The 18,500-nt window shown below is 42.5% G+C and overlaps 1 protein-coding gene across 1 annotated transcript; it reads left to right on the top strand.

The window, feature by feature from the left end:
* Positions 1-258: 258 nt before the first annotated feature.
* Positions 259-17,561, top strand: chrd (chordin). The gene is made up of 21 exons (XM_018684060.2): positions 259-706; positions 3,026-3,129; positions 3,232-3,358; positions 5,150-5,302; positions 5,536-5,647; positions 5,854-5,941; positions 7,049-7,190; positions 7,462-7,599; positions 8,039-8,121; positions 9,931-10,078; positions 11,465-11,571; positions 11,806-12,085; positions 12,218-12,459; positions 12,584-12,697; positions 14,004-14,195; positions 14,356-14,449; positions 14,652-14,708; positions 14,905-15,008; positions 15,244-15,507; positions 16,111-16,204; positions 16,522-17,561. Exons 1-21 carry the CDS (start codon positions 565-567, stop codon positions 16,584-16,586), a joined length of 2,850 nt encoding a protein of 949 aa, XP_018539576.1. The 5' UTR covers positions 259-564; the 3' UTR covers positions 16,587-17,561.
* Positions 17,562-18,500: the final 939 nt, after the last annotated feature.

Here is an 18,500-nt window from a genome sequence, read left to right as displayed (position 1 = left end):
GAAAGTTTGGGGGATTCCCTTCATGCTATAACCATTACTAAGAATATGTGTTTATCTTCAGTTTGTTCCGAGAATTTATTTTGGTATCAACAGTTCGAATCAGACTCAGGTTCGTTTCCATATCTTAAGGGTTAGTAAATTGATAGGGGCGTCGATTTCCCTTTCCATACCCCCCCCCCGCCCCATACCCCCCTCCCCATCCCTCCCATCACCCCCCGCCCCCCCCTCTCGGCCGGTGGCTGCCTCAAGCTGTCAGGGAAGCAGGCTATAAAACAGAAAGGGACGGGACTCTGAGAAGGCTGTTGGTACTGAGGAAAGACATACGGTACAGTTGGCTACGTCCTGTCTTCGGAAAACCTCTGCCTGACTGAAACTCGGATGATTTAAAGCAGGGGACTTTCTAACAAATGACAAAGGACACTTGGATATAAGGAAGAAACTTATTTCTTTTGGTTAGGGTGAATAATAAGTCGCTCTGAGTCGACAGTGGCTCCCTAAAATACTCGCAATCGGAGGATTGAGGGAAATATTTCGAGGAGAGACGGAAAGAGAGGGAGGTTTGGGATGCTGGTTCCCCGCGCGCTCCGCTCCTTGCTGTGCGTCCTGAGCTGCGCGTGGCTGCACACCGGAGCGGCCTCGCGGCTCAAGTCTCCCGCTCTGCCTATCCAGTCAGAGAGAGAGCCGCTGCCCTTCAAAGGTTTGTCAGGTAAGAAACCCAACTCATTTATTTGATAAATATTATAACTTTGTTTCCTAACTTTCAAACGTTTTGTGTCAGACTTTTCACACAGTACAACTGTGTGGGTTAGCTCGTGAAACGAACACAAAACCGTAGTAAATCTCCGTTCAAAATGCGTAATTTTTGAGGGGACCAGTCCCGGGCATGTTGAGTCGGTGTGACTGTAGAGTGACTGCATATTTCTAATGGATAAATAGAAGCCAGACGTCAATTCGGCTAGCATCCAATGCAGCAAGCAGCATCAATTTCCCCAATAATTTTAAGCGTTAAACTAGTTAGCTCTCCTTGTTTTTGACCCAACACACACAAAGGGAGGCAGTAATGAGCACTAGCACTTTGAGAGTCCAGATTTTGTTTAAATGAATGCTTTTTAAAATCTTACAATAATGCCGAATTGCAGCGAGCACACTATTACTATAACCTGTTCCAATATAAGGAAGCGGTAGTCATTTATTTGCTTAAAAAGAAGAAAACCTACAACTGCCTTCATGATGTTTGGGATTTTGTGTTGGATGCGCGTGCGGGGCCAGGTTATGAACTCCGTCTACGAGTTCAACCCCTTGTAAGCTGCACGCGACACTGAAATAGCTCAATGGTCGAGTGGCTAACTTTTTAAAGTAGGCTATGCATACACAGGCTACCATTTAGCCAAAAGTTGAGCTAAATAAACGAACTAACCCCTAACTCCCACTGAAATAGCATTATACCCAATTCTCGTGAATTTCCATGAATCCTTGAAATGTCCCTCAATGCCTGGGGTTGCTCATGTGTAAACTAGCGGCAAACATCTGAGTCATAACCGCAGTGAATGCCATTTGATTCATGTGTGAAAACCCCTTCGTACAAAGCTCATTGCGGTTTTTATAAGGTAACTGCTCTGGAGCTGAAAACTGTGGGAACTCCACGTTAACCACCGCCTCAACGTGTAATTCAATGTTGGAAACTGTAATCAATCGACTTTCCATTACAAGCATTGGCTCCTCCGAAATGATTTATTTCAGCAGAGACAGAAGTGGCAGGCAAAGCGAGCGGCTCACAGTTTGGCTCCCTTTAACCGGACTGGACTGTTTAAAGTGTGTAGTCACTTTAATGAAAGAATAATGTGAACCAGGTTGGTAGCTGTGAGCAAGGCAAGCCATCAGCTCCAGTGTAGTTGGCGAGGGGTAACATCACGTTTGGTGCATTGTGTGTGTGTGTGTGTGCACTGTTCACTCAGACAAGGGCTCTCACCACACACACTACTTACAAGCAATTATCCTAACCAAAAAAACACTATAATATTCCTGTAGTAACTCAGCGTGACTAACGCTCAATTATGATTGTAGTATAGTTATAATAACACTAAAAGCTATTTTTATATCCTTTAACATCAATATACAATGCAATCCCTATATATTACAACAGTGCTGTGTTTTTTATAGTTACGACTCTGCTCTAGTACAGTGGATTTGAAGTGAAACAATGACTATAATTCACTGACTTTGAGTTTTGAGTGTGTTTGCATCAACATTAGGAAAGGAGCCCTTTTTATCTTTGTGTTAACTTTGTGTTTAGTAGTTGTTTCATTTCAGATCTGTCATGCTAAAGTAGATAAAACAACACTGTCCTACTCTATATGGTATCCACTGTGATAGTCCTTTGGATATATGTATAGTGTATTTTAGGCAGAGTTTATTGTAAAATTGATGCTCCTCAAAGAATTGCTTACCTCCTGTTTTCTTACTTTATTAAATGACCTCTGAAAATCTCTTTAACAAGGTCTGGCCTACATTGTGTGTATTTCTGGGAATCTCTGATAATCTTTCAGTGGAAAATTGAATGTCTCCCATGCTTGCTCATGGATCATTTAGATGAGACAGGATGCAAGGTTGAGTCCCAAAACTCATGAGGCATCCAGGGAGTTTCAGTCGCCTCCAACATGTCTGGGCAGTGAACTATGCAGGATTTATTTGTTGAAAATATGAAAAGTGGTACAATGGTCCAGTCTGCATAGTTTGTCATTCTGTAGTCTGACACTTAATAAAAGCAGGGGAGTTGCACTTTTTCTTGCTTTCTAAATATCAGTCAACTCATAACTTAAAATGCCTCAACTGAATTCTTCTTTGCTCCCCGTAATTAATTCTAGCATAATTTAAAAGGACAGACCTCATATGTAATCATGTAATTTCACTTAGTTTCTAATCAAGACCGCCTCTGGTTTGGAAAGAGCCAGAAAATTGTGATGATGACAACCCGATGTTTGACCCTGAAGATAACTACGTATACTCAGCAGTATTTGTGTTACAGGATGCTCATTTGGAGGAAGATTCTATTCCCTGGAGGACACATGGCACCCAGACCTTGGGGAGCCCTTTGGTGTCATGCACTGTGTCCAGTGCCACTGCGAACCTGTAAGTTTTGTTTTAATCTGTCTCTTTACATTTGTTTACACTTTGTGACACATTCCAGGTTACTTTCTTGAATGATTCATCTATTTCTCTTATCTTGTGTAGCAAAAGAGTCGTCGCGGTAAAGTGTTTGGGAAGGTTAACTGTAAGAACATCAAGCAGGACTGTCCAGACCCAAACTGTGATGATCCAATCCTTCTGCCAGGGCACTGCTGTAAAACCTGCCCTAAAGGTATTCATCCACTGACCCGCACTCATCCCCTGCTGCTCTGGGGTTTTTCACATTGAAATGTTTTTTTTTCTAAAACATGAACCAAATGTTAGCTGTCCACTAGGAATGAGAAAAGCACAGCAAACACAGTTTAAATCATTATAAAATCCCTAATGGGAAAAAACATTCTCTCCTCCTTTGCCACAGCGATGGCCTTTTTCCCTGTAGTTTTGTTTATTCTGCGTTTGAATCACACCTCTCTCTTTCCTCTTCTTCTCCCCCCTCTGCCTACATTTTCTCTGTTGCACTCACAGTTCTGTAGTTTTTTCCCCCCTTTTCCCGGGTCAACTAGTTAGTCTTCAGAACAGCTGCTGGATACACTAAACAGGTCAATTGATTTCCTGTTCAGCTGCATCAAACAGACATTTTCTCTAACCAGCCACAACTGAATGTACCACCCATCTACTCAGCCCCATTCACACATTGCCACTTACCTAGTCTACACACTGGTGCCTACACAATTGTAGCTTATTAGAGAATTAGAGCTCCCCTGCACATGCTCACATACTTGCACAGGGTGGGTCTTCATGCTGCACTGTTATTCAGCAGATTGGGTGTTTTTTTATGCCATGTGTGTCTGGTAATGGAATGGAAAATAAAGGTAAAGCGCTGTGGGGACAACACTGTGCTGTGTGTAGATTTGTGTCAAGAATTGGACAGGCCCATGGCTGTGTGTGTTGTGGTCAAGTTTTAAGGAAAAGGTTGAGTGTGTTTGTCTTACCTTTGGCACCAGAGCAGCTGGTATGTTTGTGTAAGTGATGGAAAATGGTGTGTGTGTTTGTGTGTTTATATGTGTGTGTAATGACTGGTGCACCTGAGGATACAGAATTGCGAAGTGGGGAGAAGTGAGAGTGACACTGCCCAGAAGCCCTTCAGCGTGCCCAGTGGAGCAGAGGAGTGAGAGTGAGAGCGGAATGATGAGATTTGAGATGTGTGGGTGGTGTGTGTGTGTGTGTGTGTGCGTGTGTGTGTGTGTTTGTGAATCAGACACAGAGAAAGAAAGCAGACATTCCAGCTGAGCTCCTCAGAAAACAAGGTTGGGGAAATAAAGTTTGGGTGACTAAGATGCAACATGTGGTGTGTGAAAAGCAATGAGGTCCACACATTACATCACGATGTAATGGCAGTTTGTGTAGAACAGGGGGTCATTGTTGGGATCGCACGCCAGTGTCAGTCCCAATTCTCCTTAAGCTCTTTAGCTGCAAAAGACTACCCCAGTTAGCTACCCCTGGTTGAGAAAGAGTTTGTGAAAGAGAAATAAGGGCTTTGCTTTCACCATTGGCTTGAAACTGGTGTCTGACATCCTCTAAATCATTCCTTGTCCCCACATGTCACTCCTCATCCATACTCAAAACATAGTCGATGCTTTGGTCTCATTTGTGCCCCAGATTTTGGAGAGGATTGTAGCAGAACATGTTTTGAAATGTTTGAGTTCACATGGTTTATCTTGCCAGATACTGAAACAGTTTCAAAGGCAGACTTAATTAGAAATGAGAATACCATTAGCGGTTGTAGTGCTCCTTCCAGAAAGTGGAAAACCAATAAAACATTTTCACATTTGTACAAAATCAGATTAAATTTGAATTGATTTAGGTGAGTATTCAAAAGACAACAAAGCAAAAAGCATATAGGCTATATAAAATCTATAGAGCTGTATATATAGTCACATTTCTTTTCTAGTCATTTCAGAGCAACCTATGGGTGTTGAGCAGGTATCTTATCTTCTTTAACTATTTACCTTTCCCTCTGCAGGTGATGATGACAAGAAGCAGACAGACTCTGTACTGGAGAACTTTGAGTATTTCCACGAGAAGGGCAAAGAGAAGGAGGATGACCTCCACAAATCTTACAATGACAGATCTTACCTGAGCTCTGAGGACGTTGGCCCCGGGGAGAGCCGCACTGGTGAGCAGAGACACTTAGAGACAGATAGACAGACCACCAATATACTCCCTGATAGACATCAAGACAGTGTATCAAGGAGTAACATTACACTGACAAAAACCACTGAAATTTTATTGGGCCTAACTAGAACTGCAAGAATAACTATTAAAATATGAATCTGGACTTTGCACATGCTTATTATGGTTAAAGAAAATATTTCAATAATATCTAACCCTGACTTCTCTCTCCTACAGACTTTGTAGCAGTGTTGACAGGGGGGACAGACTCATTGAGCTCCAGTGGTGTTGCCAGAGCTCGCTTCTCTCTGACCAGAACCAGCCTGGCCTTCTCAATCACATACCAGAGGTAAAATACACAGTTAGAGCTGAAAATGTCCAGTCCCTTGAATTTTTTGTACCTTTGGGAAGCAAATTTAAAAGATAGTATAATTTGATGAAAAGTTGCGAAATGGAGTTGAAGAAAAATTTATGCGAGTTATGAATTTTGCATATGAAAATACTGCAGATATTCACCATATACATTAAATCTGTCTGTTTTTCTCCTCTTTGCAGAATGGGCCGTCCCAGTAAAATAGTCTTCCTGGATTCAGATGGAACCACTGCTTTTGAGTACAGGGTCCCCAAGGGACAATCAGATATGGTAAGACGTCACATAAATAGAAAACAATCTCTAATGATCTCTTCCTTCCGTTAGTGTTTTCTTTGTTATGTGTGCATGTGTGTCTGTGGATTTCCTAAGAGAGAGAGAAATTAAGTTCTGGTATGATAAATGGTTTCACTGCATGACTTTTTGCTCAAACTCTGGCTTCTTCTCTCATAACTCACCCTGCAATAATAAATGAAAACACACTCACACACACACAGTGACACTTCCTTTTCTTTTTGCTTCATTGCCTCTTTGTAAACATCATAAACTCTGTCTGATTGCAGTAAACAACACTCACTCACTCCTTCACTCTCTCACTCACTCACCATCTCATTTGAGATTTACAAGACTGAATTTAATAAAAGGCCCATATTATCCTGATAGATCAGTAAGCTGATATGTTGGTGTAACAGTAGTACCCATGCATGCATGTCCACATCCTCCCTGAGGTCTGACTTGATCACTACACATCATTTCCTGCCAAAATACACACATCTCCTCATTCTGTTTCAGACCCCAACTCTCTTCGGTGAGGCAGGAGCCCCCTAAATACAGGTCCCAGAAACTGGCCTATTATTATTTTTAGATAAATGTCAGTGTCAAGCAACAGTGGACCTTAGAGAAAACACTCCAGCACAAAAAAGAAGGGGGTGGGGGGTTTGAGAGAGGTAGCTGGAGCAAAACTTTTGGAAAGAGAGAATTTTTCACACGTTACATCACTGCTTAGCAGGGGGACAGAGAGTATCGCTAATTAAAATGGAGATTACCCCTGAACTCTGAGTTATGAGGTGCCGGCACACTGCCACATTTCTTCCCTCTACTCTCAAGAAGAAGTAGTGGTTTTATGTTGAAGGTTTGCAGCCTGGGGCTAAGTGTACAGTCACACGAGTTGATGTATTTAGCAGATGTGCATGTGTTGTCTGTGTCTGTTTAGATGTGTGTTTGTCTGTTTGCCTAAATGCTATGATTTATGAGCAAGGGAAATAGAAAATTGGTTTTGTGATTTTGGCCCAAGTATGGGGATTGATGTCCAGGTACAATTCTGTCTTCACTTCACAATACTGCAGCTTCACCTGTGTGTGTTTTTGTGTGTGTTTGTAGATCTGCGGAGTATGGAAGAACCTGGCGAAGCCTCTTATGCGACAGCTGCAGTCTGAGCAGATGCGCATCCGCGTGACCACAGCAGCAAGCAGACGGGAAGAAGTGGAGGGGAAGATCATCAAACACAGAGCTCTGTTTGCTGGTGTGTGTGTGCAGGTTATAGCATACTCATGGTTCATCTTTTTTTATAATCCTCTAGACATGTGTATGTCTTTGTCTTTGTGTTGCAGTACACTATAAACTCAGTATTTACAAATCAGTGGATTTGTATACATTCTCAAGTAATCTTAAAAAGCCTTGCATGGATTAATGTTGGCGTAATAATGGCTTTGTTTACAGAGAACAATTTGTGTAGAAGTCCTGTACTGAATGTAGATACTCAATATGGTAATGTGCATGTGTCTTATGTACAGAGACATTTAGTTCAACGTTGACATCTGAGGAAGAGAATTCAGGCATGGGAGGCATTGCCATGTTGACACTGAGTGATACAGAGAACAACCTTCACTTCATCCTCATTCTGCAAGGCCTCATCAAACACAAGGACAAAGGTGAGTGGGGAGAGAGAGAGAAGGGAGGGTGGGTTTGGGGGAGGAAAAGACAGAGTAGGAAGAGACAAAAGCTAAAGTAAAAGTGTTTGGGTATGGCGACACTGGGATGGAGAGAAACTGTGGGTTTGACTGAAAGACACAATGAGAGATCAAAGGGTTGGGATAGAAGATTATCAGTCAAAATTTAGATTTACCACCCCTCTCCACCAGCTGTCAGAGTTCCCCTGAACAAACACAAGGAATTTCCATTTCTCCTGTAAAACTGCAGGCTGAGAAAGAGTGTAGCTCATCAGTTAGTCACCCCTGGAAAAATAAACATTGAGAGTCATCTTTTGGGATCATTTCAGTCCCTCCATTTCTACGAATTACACCTTCAGTCTATAAAGGGGTGATATTATTAACAGACATTAATGAGAAAACTGTCTCCCTCTCTCTCCAGAGCCTGTTTTGGTGCCTATCCGGGTTCAGCTTGTCTACCGCCAACACATCCTGAGAGAGATTAGAGCTAATGTCACCTCTCATGTGAGTAATAACAAAGACTTACCAGGATCTACACTTGGATCAACATGAGCTTTTCAAGACTGATGCCAAAAAAATATTTTCACATTTGAAAATTCTTCAACAGTAAAAATGATCAAAAAATTAAATAAACAGAAATATTCAGTTTGTCCTGCAAGTATTGTGTTTTGGAAAATCTTTGATCAACATGTAAAGTACGTGGGAAGTTTTAGGGAAAAGTATTATCTGGGAGGAGGAGGAGGAGGAGCAGTGACTGGAGGAGGAGCAGTGTTGTGTCGGTTAGGAACATATGACACAGCAACACACTCACACTCGTGGTTGTCCCCCCCACCCCCAACCCCCAACCCCCACCTCCCTCCACTTGGAGACGGATGTGGTTTGGTCACCACATCCTAGCGCTGTTGTCGCCGCCGCTCTGATCACAGCTAACTACCCTGAGACATGACAAGAAAAATGGATGGCAGAGAAGAATGAGGGGAAAACAGGGAGAGAGAAAGTGTGCGAGAGGAGCTTTTGCAGGAGACAGATGTGAGCGAGGGATGAGAGACGCAGAGGAAAGAGGGGAGAGAGGGAGGTAGAGAGGATGGACTGCGTACACACTCCTCACACATGTCAGTGGTTAGTGGTCTGTGGGCTGAGATGGATGGAGGGAGGAAGGAGGGAGGAGGAGTAGTGATGAAAGGCGGGTCTGTTTTTAATTCTGCCAGGAATTGCGTGAAGGGCTGATGCACCTCTTTCAAGCCTAGCGGTGAGAGAGACCGTCCGTGAAAAATATGTGAAAAGTTTGAGCTCAGCAACATGACCTCTGCAAGTGTCCTCGAGCTAGACACTGAAACCAAACTCGCTGACTCATTTTAAGTCTAGTTGAGTAACAGAGGCATATAAACAACATAGCACACATAATTTTTTGCAGAAAATGATGCGACTCTAAATACACACACAGACAAGCAAACACATTTGATTTTTTGAATGTGTGAAATCCTTTTTTTTTTACTGGACCAGTAATCCTTACAGTGTTACTGCTCAGCCTGATTTACACAAGACCCTAGTATATCCATCTGCACCTTACTTTTCTCTCATTATTCTATCCATTCATTTTCCCAAATAAGTCACCCTCTTTCTGTCCAGCCCCCTCTCTGTTCCCACTCTGTTTTGGCTCCTCACTGTGTGGATTTATGGTACATGTATATTTATACTGAACTGAGGCCCTGAGGTCATAAAAGTAACATTTCTTCAACACGCTCGTACATCTGTCCTATTAATCCAACATTTCTCAATAGCCTGACCAATTCCCCCTTCTTGCCAGAGTCCAGTCTGCCTGCTTGAAATTAAACCTTACTCAATATGAAGCGTGTTAAGGCAATGCAAGCCATATTTTTTCCCAGGGTTGAAGCGTACACTTGTGAGTGGGGTGATTTAAAATCTGTGATTTTATGTAACAGAACTGTTTGTGTCCTTAATGGTTTCTGACTTTGTGATGCTGAATTAATCTTACCATGAGGAGATTTGACTGTCCTGGGATCTGTTTTGCTCACGGTGCTCAGTTAATCTTTGTTTAGTATAAATTGATGCGACAAGTTCATTTTAGTTGGAAACAAATCAGTAGTCTGTCTTTCGTCTAAATAAGTTGGGGTTTGGTTGCTCTGGTAACATGTCAGTGTTGCACCAACATCATGTCAACAAGATCTTAATGGTATAATGTGACATTTTCATTTCTGGGACTGAAAAGGCATCTGTTTACACTGGAAGATGGTTTTATATTTACCCACTTGATGACCCACATGTAACATCTAACTATTTCAATCTGTGCAGGATCCAGATTTTGCAGAGGTGCTGACAGACCTGAACAGCCGTGAACTGTTCTGGTTATCTCGTGGTCAGCTGGAGATTGCTGTAGCGACCGAGGATCAGGATCCCCGACAAATCTCTGGTTTCATCACTGGCAGGAAATCTTGTGACAGTAAGTGTCCCTGCTAACAAGCACCTTTACACAGGTGAAATAAAAGCTTATTTTCCTCCATGTTTCTTCTCTGAGCACTATTCCAGCATTCATACTCAGCACTGTAGATGCAACAAACACGTAGGTTCCTAAGAATGTGTTTTGTGTTGCAGTTGGTTTGTGCTCATCCATCTGTGGCTGTTTTTGTCATTCTCCTCTATAAATACTTCTTTTTCTTTCTGTCTCCATCCTTTCAAGTCTTATCGCTGGGGGAAAACCATGTTTATAGACCTTCTGTTTGACTTGGTGGCCCACCAAGACTGTGTATGCATGTTCATGTCTGTGTGTTTGTGTGTGTGTGTGTGTGCGCGCACGTGTTTGTGTGTGTGAGACAGACAGAAAGAGAGACAGAGGTTTTAGGAATGTTGTGGACAGCCCAATTGCCTGAAACCGTAAAAGCATGCACACATGGTCTTTTCATGACATGCATACTTGAACATGAACATCGAACATCAAGGTGTCCAGCACTTTGAAACACTCAAAAGCGTTTTTGTTGTCCAACACATGCAAAGACATGCATACAAACAGACATAAACATGCATAAAGATGCTATTTTGTAAAACTTTTACACACACACTCTTTCACACACTGGTGCTGCCAAGGTCACAGTCTGCTGGACCTGACTCTCCATGCTGGTGTTCCAGTGCTGTGATTAACAGCTTGACGTTATGTGTGAAGAATTCAAACCCAACACACTCCTTTCCCTCTCTCCCTCTCCTCCTTCTCTTGCCCCGTTCTCCCCGTTTTCAGTATCTCCATTCACGTCTATCCAGTCCTCCGCTGTCCACTTTGTGTATCTTTGGCGTCGTTCCCCTTCTCTGGCTTTTTTCTGTCTCCATGTCATTTCATCTCTGTTATTCATTCCCTCCTGTCCTTTCAGCTCAGTCTTTTTAAGCCTACTGCATTCAACATCGGTTACCTCATCCAAAGGCTCAACCTTGGGTGGATTTGTGTGTGTGTGTGCCAGACACTGCTTCAACATGTATTTTTTTGGCTCAAGGTCTCAAAATTACATGAGCCTCCTGATTAGTGGTTCAATTGAATCTGTCCCCTCAATGACTCTTTCTCAATGAAGGGATGACATTATGCGTACATGGCTTCAGTGTGTGTGTGTGTGTGGCTGCAGAATGAGGGAATGCAATTTACCCTGTCTTTCCCCTCCTTCAACCAACCAGCAAATTTTAACATGACAGCAATCGTTGCCTCATCTCGCATGCTGTCAGACTCTACTATAGTTTAAGGGAGGGAAACTCTGAGGGGAAAAGTGATGGCTTTTAGATAAGTGATGTGAGCAGGAATGTGCTCTGAATTAGATTTTTGATGATAATCTGTCTTTGTCTGGTTCAGCTATTCAGAGTGTGATGTCCAGTGGTGATGCATTGACACCAGGGAAGACAGGAGGAGTGGGATCTGCCATCTTCAACCTCCATGACAATGGCACTCTAGACTACCAGGTAAGGTTTTGGAGTTTGTTGTTTTATGAATCTTTATTGACATTTTATAATTACAGTATATTCCATCTCTACGGTTGATTGTGGTAAAACACAAGGCTATCTGTTGCTGTTGACAGTGTTGACATACCACAGTATCACAGTGAATTTCAAACATCCAGCTGAAGTAACAATTAGGAAAGTACATTTTTAAGTGAAAGGGGCTTTAACCATTTGTGCCTCATCTCCTTCCCCCAGGTACAGGTTGCAGGTGTCACCAGTGACGTGGTTGGTCTCACTATTGAGCTGAAGCCAAGGAGGCGTAACAAGCGCTCAGTGCTGTACGACCTGATGCCGGAGTACAGCAAGACAACAGGCAAGGCGGTGGGCAGCTGGAGTCGTCTGGAAGCCCGACACATCCACATGCTGCTGCAGAATGAGCTGTTCATCAACGTGGCCACGGCGCACAGCCAGGAGGGAGAGCTGAGGGGGCAGATAAAGGCTCTGCTCTACAGCGGCCTGGAGGCACCCAGACACGGTAAGGATTGATTGAAGCAGGGTGTGGTAGAAGGACATGGAATTCAAGAAACACATGAAATTGTTTTATAAATTTGTTGTACACCACCAAGTCCTGGATCCACTCTAACTTGTACTACTCTTCCTCCTCAAGAGTTGCCCACCCTTCTGGCTGGTCACTTTGTGTCTCCACCAGTAAGAACTGGTGCTTCTGGCCATGCCTGGGTGTCAGTGGACAAACAGTGTCACCTGCATTATGAGATTGTTGTTGCGGGCCTCAGCAAGGCTGACGACCTCACTGTGAACGCCCACCTCCACGGACTGGCTGAAATTGGAGAGATAGACGACAGCACCACCACACACAAGAGGCTGCTGACCGGCTTCTATGGATCACAGGTAAATCAGTGTAAACATAGACACAAATGAAAGCAGCCACATGCACAAATGTACACAAATACATAAAATGCATCATATGGAAACATCCTCAAATCCTTCTCTCCTCTCCTCTTCTCTCCTCCAGGCTCAGGGAGTATTAAAGGACATCAGTGTTGAATTACTGCAACACCTGGACCAGGGAACAGCCTTCATCCAAGTCAGCACTAAGCTCAACCCCCGAGGAGAAATACGAGGAAGGGTATGTAAAGAAAAGTCAAAAAAACAAGTTTGATTTAGTGTGTTTATCCACTTATATTTACTATGTACTGTTATTACACCGATATATCTTTTTCTTTGCAAGTTTTAGTTATTTATTTGAATGGTTCAGATTTTTTAGAATATACATTACATCATGTGAGGCACTTTCCCTTGTAACACAGAATGGGCAGGGTTAGTGACCTGGGATCTAAGAGTTCAGAGAAGGATAATAGTCTCCTGTGATGGTTCAGAGGTTTTAGAGGCCCTGATCCTAATGTGAACAAATTCTCAGGGGGGAGAATAGTGACATATTTTGTCATGAAAAGTATTTGAAAGTAGGCACAAAATGATGAATATGAGTCGTTTCAATGGAATCTGAAACCAATATCTACAGAATGTTCATGGCAATGAAATTGGGAAACCATGACATAACCATTTTACTACTACAGCTCAGCAGCAGACACAGTGACTGATATACTATTACAAGACAACCATTTTACAACCGTAACACAAAAAACTAAGCAGTGTAGTCAGACTAGCGGGTTAGTGATGAGGTCTTTTTTTTTTCAAAACTATTATAAATTGGTTGATAAATTATAATAGAGGTAACACACTTTTTATCTCCTCTCTTCTTCTCATGCCCTGTTAGCAATATCAGCGGGCAAAGTGATCACTTCATGTGAAAAATAAGAAGAGTGGATAAACAGAACAGGTGATTAGATTAAAGAAAAAAGAAGAGAAGTAGTAGTAGAGTCCTTGGGGCCTCCTTTAACCAGTGTTTATGTGTGTGTGTGTGTGTGTGTGTGATTGCTCACTTAGCGCTCACAAACACACTTTCACTGGCAGGTGCTGTCTGCCTGGAGAGACTTTGTGGAGAAGTACAGTTTTATTGGGGTTCAGAGATGCACACAAACACAGACCACAGTTGCTCACAAACCTATTTGCAGCTCTGCAGGTGTAACGCTTGATGAGTTCTTTGTTCAGCAGGGTCCAGCTGTTTTAATGGCAAACAGGTCTGACACATAAACAGCCATCTGCTTGGGAGCACAGAAATGCTTCATTTCGGAACAGTTAACAAGTCAGCTTGACACCTGCCTGCAGTCAGGTGTGGCCAACAAATCTCTAATGTCCCAACCTCCATGTCTCTTTTTCCCTTTCTCTGCCCCTCTTTCATCTTTCTCCCTTTTATCTCAATTCATTTCACTCACCCCTACATCTATGTCCTTTGTTCTCTCCTTTTATTTGTCTTTAAATTTTCCCCACCTCCATCTATCCCTTTGCTTTTCCAACACATTCCCTCTCTCCAGGTCCATGTGCCAAACAACTGTGAGTCTGGGACCAGAGGGGAGGTGGAGGAGGCTGAGTTTGACGACCTTTTTGTGAAGGACCCAGAGGAGCTGAAGAAAGACCCTCATACCTGCTTCTTTGAGAACCAGCACCACGCTCACGGCTCCCGCTGGACGCCCAGCTACGACAAGTGCTTCTCTTGCAGCTGCCAGGTAAAGACAACAAACACAAGAACAGCGCTGAAATTAGCTGTTTGATGGTTAAATCTGAAAGGATGTTTTTGCACTAAAATAACATGGTAGCACTCACCGGGAAGTGCATGGAAGGACTGAATATTGAATTCACTGTCATTTCTCTGCATTTCTTATGTAGAAGCGAACAGTGATCTGTGATCCAGTCATCTGTCCGGTGTTGACCTGCTCCAGAACCATCCAGCCTGAGGACAAGTGCTGCCCCATCTGTGATGGTGAGATAATCAGAGATTTGAGTTCTACACAAAATATATCAGAGCATGCAGTATCCTGTTTTATAGTGGATATGCTGATTTGAGTCCTTGGTTTCTGTGGACATTTTATCCTTTTGGGTGAAGTCCCAAAGTGCTCTCCACAGAAATCATAAAGTTGAAAACTAATTCTGTTTTATGTCTCCATTTCCTTTTTCCTGTACAGAGAGGAAGGAGCCCAAGGACATGAAAGCTCCAGAGAGAGTGGATGAACATCCTGAAGGTATACACCATCTCTCCTGTCTCTGACTTGGCTCCTCTCTTCGTCTTGTTTTTTTTTTCCTTTTCTTTTATTGTGTCTTTTTATGTGCTTATTTCATTGAATTTGCCCACAGTTAAAAGTTCACTCTGAATCATTCGGGCGTTTTCTTGCTGACTGTCCTCAGTAACCTTTTTTTCCTTGTATTCTTCTCTCTCAGGTTGTTACTTTGAGGGAGACCAAAAGATGCATGCCCCAGGAACCACATGGCATCCCTTTGTACCTCCCTTTGGCTACATCAAATGTGCTGTCTGCACATGCAAGGTAAATATACATCAATAAACCCACTCACATCTGGCTGGATTTACTTTCCAAAAAGCCCTTAATGGATCATTTATGTTGTATTAGACTCCAAAGAAACTAAGACATAAATACATTTCTCATCAGTTCTTTCTTGGGAAATGTTCAGACTTTTCAGCTGTTTGTTTGGAAAAAAGCAATAAGTCAGCTTCATCTTGTGTGCAAAAGAACTGCTGCTAATGCTGCATTTTCTTCATAGGGATCTACAGGGGAGGTGCACTGTGAGAAGGTGACGTGTCCAGTGCTGACCTGCAGTCATCCTGTGAGACGTAATCCGTCTGACTGCTGTAAAGAGTGTCCGGAAGAGGACAGGACACCTGCAGGCCTGGAGCATGGCGACATGATGCAAGCAGATGGCCCGAGGCACTGCAAATTTGGCAAGCACTATTACCAGAACAGTGACAACTGGCATCCCTGGGTACCACTGGTGGGGGAGATGAAGTGCATCAACTGCTGGTGTGATGTAAGTATTGTCATCATGTCAGAGGTTAATATTGTTTCTTTGATGGAATTTGTTAAAATTAATTTCAGTAAAGTTGTTGGTCATCAAAATCACTTGACCACAGCTCAGTAAAAACTGATCAGTTCACTTCAGACGACTATAAATTCTACTATAAAAATCAAGATGACCTAATAAAAGCTCTCTGATAATGACACCAGCACTCTATGTGTGAAAATGTGTTGTACAAGATTTAAAGCTGCTCTGTTTTTCCATGAAAATAGAATGAAATGAGAATGTGCAAGGTGTCAGTTTTACTGACAAAACCACAGGGAACATCAATAATTCATTAATATGAATATGAAAAAACTAAATTAATTTTCTTCTTCACAGTTAGGCAGTTTGTGATTGAACAAAACTATAGACTCAACTTCCTCACATTCTGTCATTGCTGTCATGGTGTAGGAAACTGATCTCACACTACGATATGTGTTCCTGTTGTACCCCAAAGTGCCTCTTTCATCTACATGTGCAGATGAAAGTGCATGTATTTGCACAGCACGCTCCATGCTACTGCATTTGGCCTCTTGTCACCAACCCTCCATCTTCCTGTCTTATTCTCCACAGTTTGGTGTGACTAAGTGTCAGAGGAAGCAATGTCCAATACTGACCTGCTCCAACATCACCCGCAGAGAGGGCTCATGCTGTCCTGAATGTGTTGGTGAGTGATGAACACACACACACACACACACACACACACACACAACAGCAGCAGGGATTGAACTGTCACCTGATAACAAAGACAGTGACCTTCATTTGTTCATATATAATCATTTTAACAAACACTTGGCTAAAACACTGCCTTTAACTGGATAGTTTTCCAGTCAATTCTATTTTAGTTTTCTCTACATCCAGACATGCAACAGTTCCTAATTGAAGCTAACAACTGGCATGATGTTAGTATCAAACCTCAGGATGTAGCAATCAAACATAACACAAACATCTTACTTCTTTAATAGATTTTTCTGTTTCCCGTAGATTCCAAAGAGGAAGACGATCTGCTGATGAAAGTTCCAGACAAAAGACGAACCTTTAGACACTGATCTGTGGGACTTACACACAAAAATCACCCAGACCTATTTTTACCCATAAAGCCCTCTCCTCTCAGATGGACTTAAACCCAGAGCCATACTGGGTCCTCCCACCTGCCCTCCCCCCTCCCTCCTCACCTCACACCCACCCTGTTATCAGCTTCAGGATTGTAATGAGAGAAGAGAAGAGCAGAAACGGAGGAATAATAAAATGAAAATGACTCATTAAGTGAAGGGATGAAGCTATGAAGAGGACCAACCAGACTTTATAAACCTATTGCCTTCTGCTTCCTGCCTTCCATTTTTTGCTGGAATTTCTATCCTTTTTTTTGCTCAGTTTTTCAAAGCAGCTCAACAGGACAAAAGGTGTAGATGTAGATATAAAACACACAGCTGGTCAGTGGGATTCTTTTGCGGTCGGCGTTGAAAGACGTCCAGCTGGATTTTAAATGGTAAACGTTGGTAAGACTGCTCGAGTTGTATTTCACCGACAGGGCTTCTTTTTGAAGTACAGCCATAGCTACTGCAGCTCTCACCACTCTCACTGGACATAGTGAGGAAATTGTTGCTTAATTCTGTATGTATGAATGCATGTGATTGTGTGTATGTGTGTGTGTTTTTTAACCAGTACGGAAACAGCAATAAAGAAACACAATAAACTTGGGTGGGAGAAGGTAGCGTTCAGAAATTGTAAAAAAAAAAAAAGTAACAAAAAAAAAAAAAACCCAAAACACAGAATGAAAACTTCTTTTCTTCAGTCAGTCTACAACTTTGATTTTATTGGGAGAGAAGTTTGGAACCATCTCGGCCAGTTTCACCTCCTCTTGATCTCATCGCTTCCCTGCTTTGATCGTCCCTGTTTCTGTTTCAAATTAAGTAATATTTTTATGAAGTTTCTATCATTGTTGTACATGAATATGAGGCTGGTTTGTATTTTGTATTTATTGAATGGTGTGGAGACAAAATAAAAAAGATGTTTGTTGGTAAGAGAGGGGGATGCCTGTGGGTTTGTTTTGGACGCCATTGCTAACCAGCTTCCCCCTAATAATCCCTCCCTCGTTCCCTTTTTGCAGTTATATCTTCCTTTTTCATCTCCAGTCCTTCGGATTTCAGTTTTTCCACTTTGTTGCTTTCTTGCTCTCTCTTTCCCTCTCTGTTTCTCTTTCCTCAGTTTTTCACATGTGGAGCTGTGATTATAGGGGGATGACAAGCCAGATTGACCCGTCTTAATCCTTTGCTTTTGTTTGCTTCTCCATCCATCTATCCCTGCTTCTTCACACCCTTTATCGATTGTCTTCATCTTCTTCTGCACTCTCCTTTTATCTGTGATTTTCTCCTCTGTCACTTTCTTTCCTCATTATATCCTTTCTCCTCTGATTTCACTTTCTCATTTAATTTCCTGTTGTCCTTTCCCCATTTCTTCTCTTTACACAGTATTTTCCTTTTCTTCCTTTCTTCTCCTTTCTTTCTGTTCCTCTCCTTTTTTGTCTCCCTTCGTTTCCTTTCCTGACCCTCCTTTTTCTTTCTACCCTTTCCTTTCCTTTGCTATTATTTTTCTTTCCTCTCACTCTTTCCTTGCCTGCTTTCCTCCTCAGACAGTCACCACATGTGCTCTGCAATGTTTTGTCCCTTACATACTTCTCACACACACACACACACACACACACACACACACACACACACACACGCAGAGTGCAGACAGACTGAAGAATAAACACATATTCACAGATGTACACATGTACAAACTCCTGAATCAGGAACACACACACTGCCAAAGGGCAAGCAGAATTCTTTCCAATACACACAAAGGCACACACTCACATGCACGCAAAAACACACACATATAGATCAGCTACTGCACTCTACTGGCCTAAACAAGGTATTACACCAGATGGTGCCTACTACAAACCAAGCTGAGTGACGGCG

The sequence above is a fragment of the Lates calcarifer genome, linkage group LG21, assembly GCF_001640805.2.
Source record: "Lates calcarifer isolate ASB-BC8 linkage group LG21, TLL_Latcal_v3, whole genome shotgun sequence".
Taxonomy (NCBI): Eukaryota; Metazoa; Chordata; class Actinopteri; family Centropomidae; genus Lates; species Lates calcarifer.
Note: the sequence above shows the minus strand (reverse complement) of the source record. Positions and strands in the feature narration are given on the sequence as shown.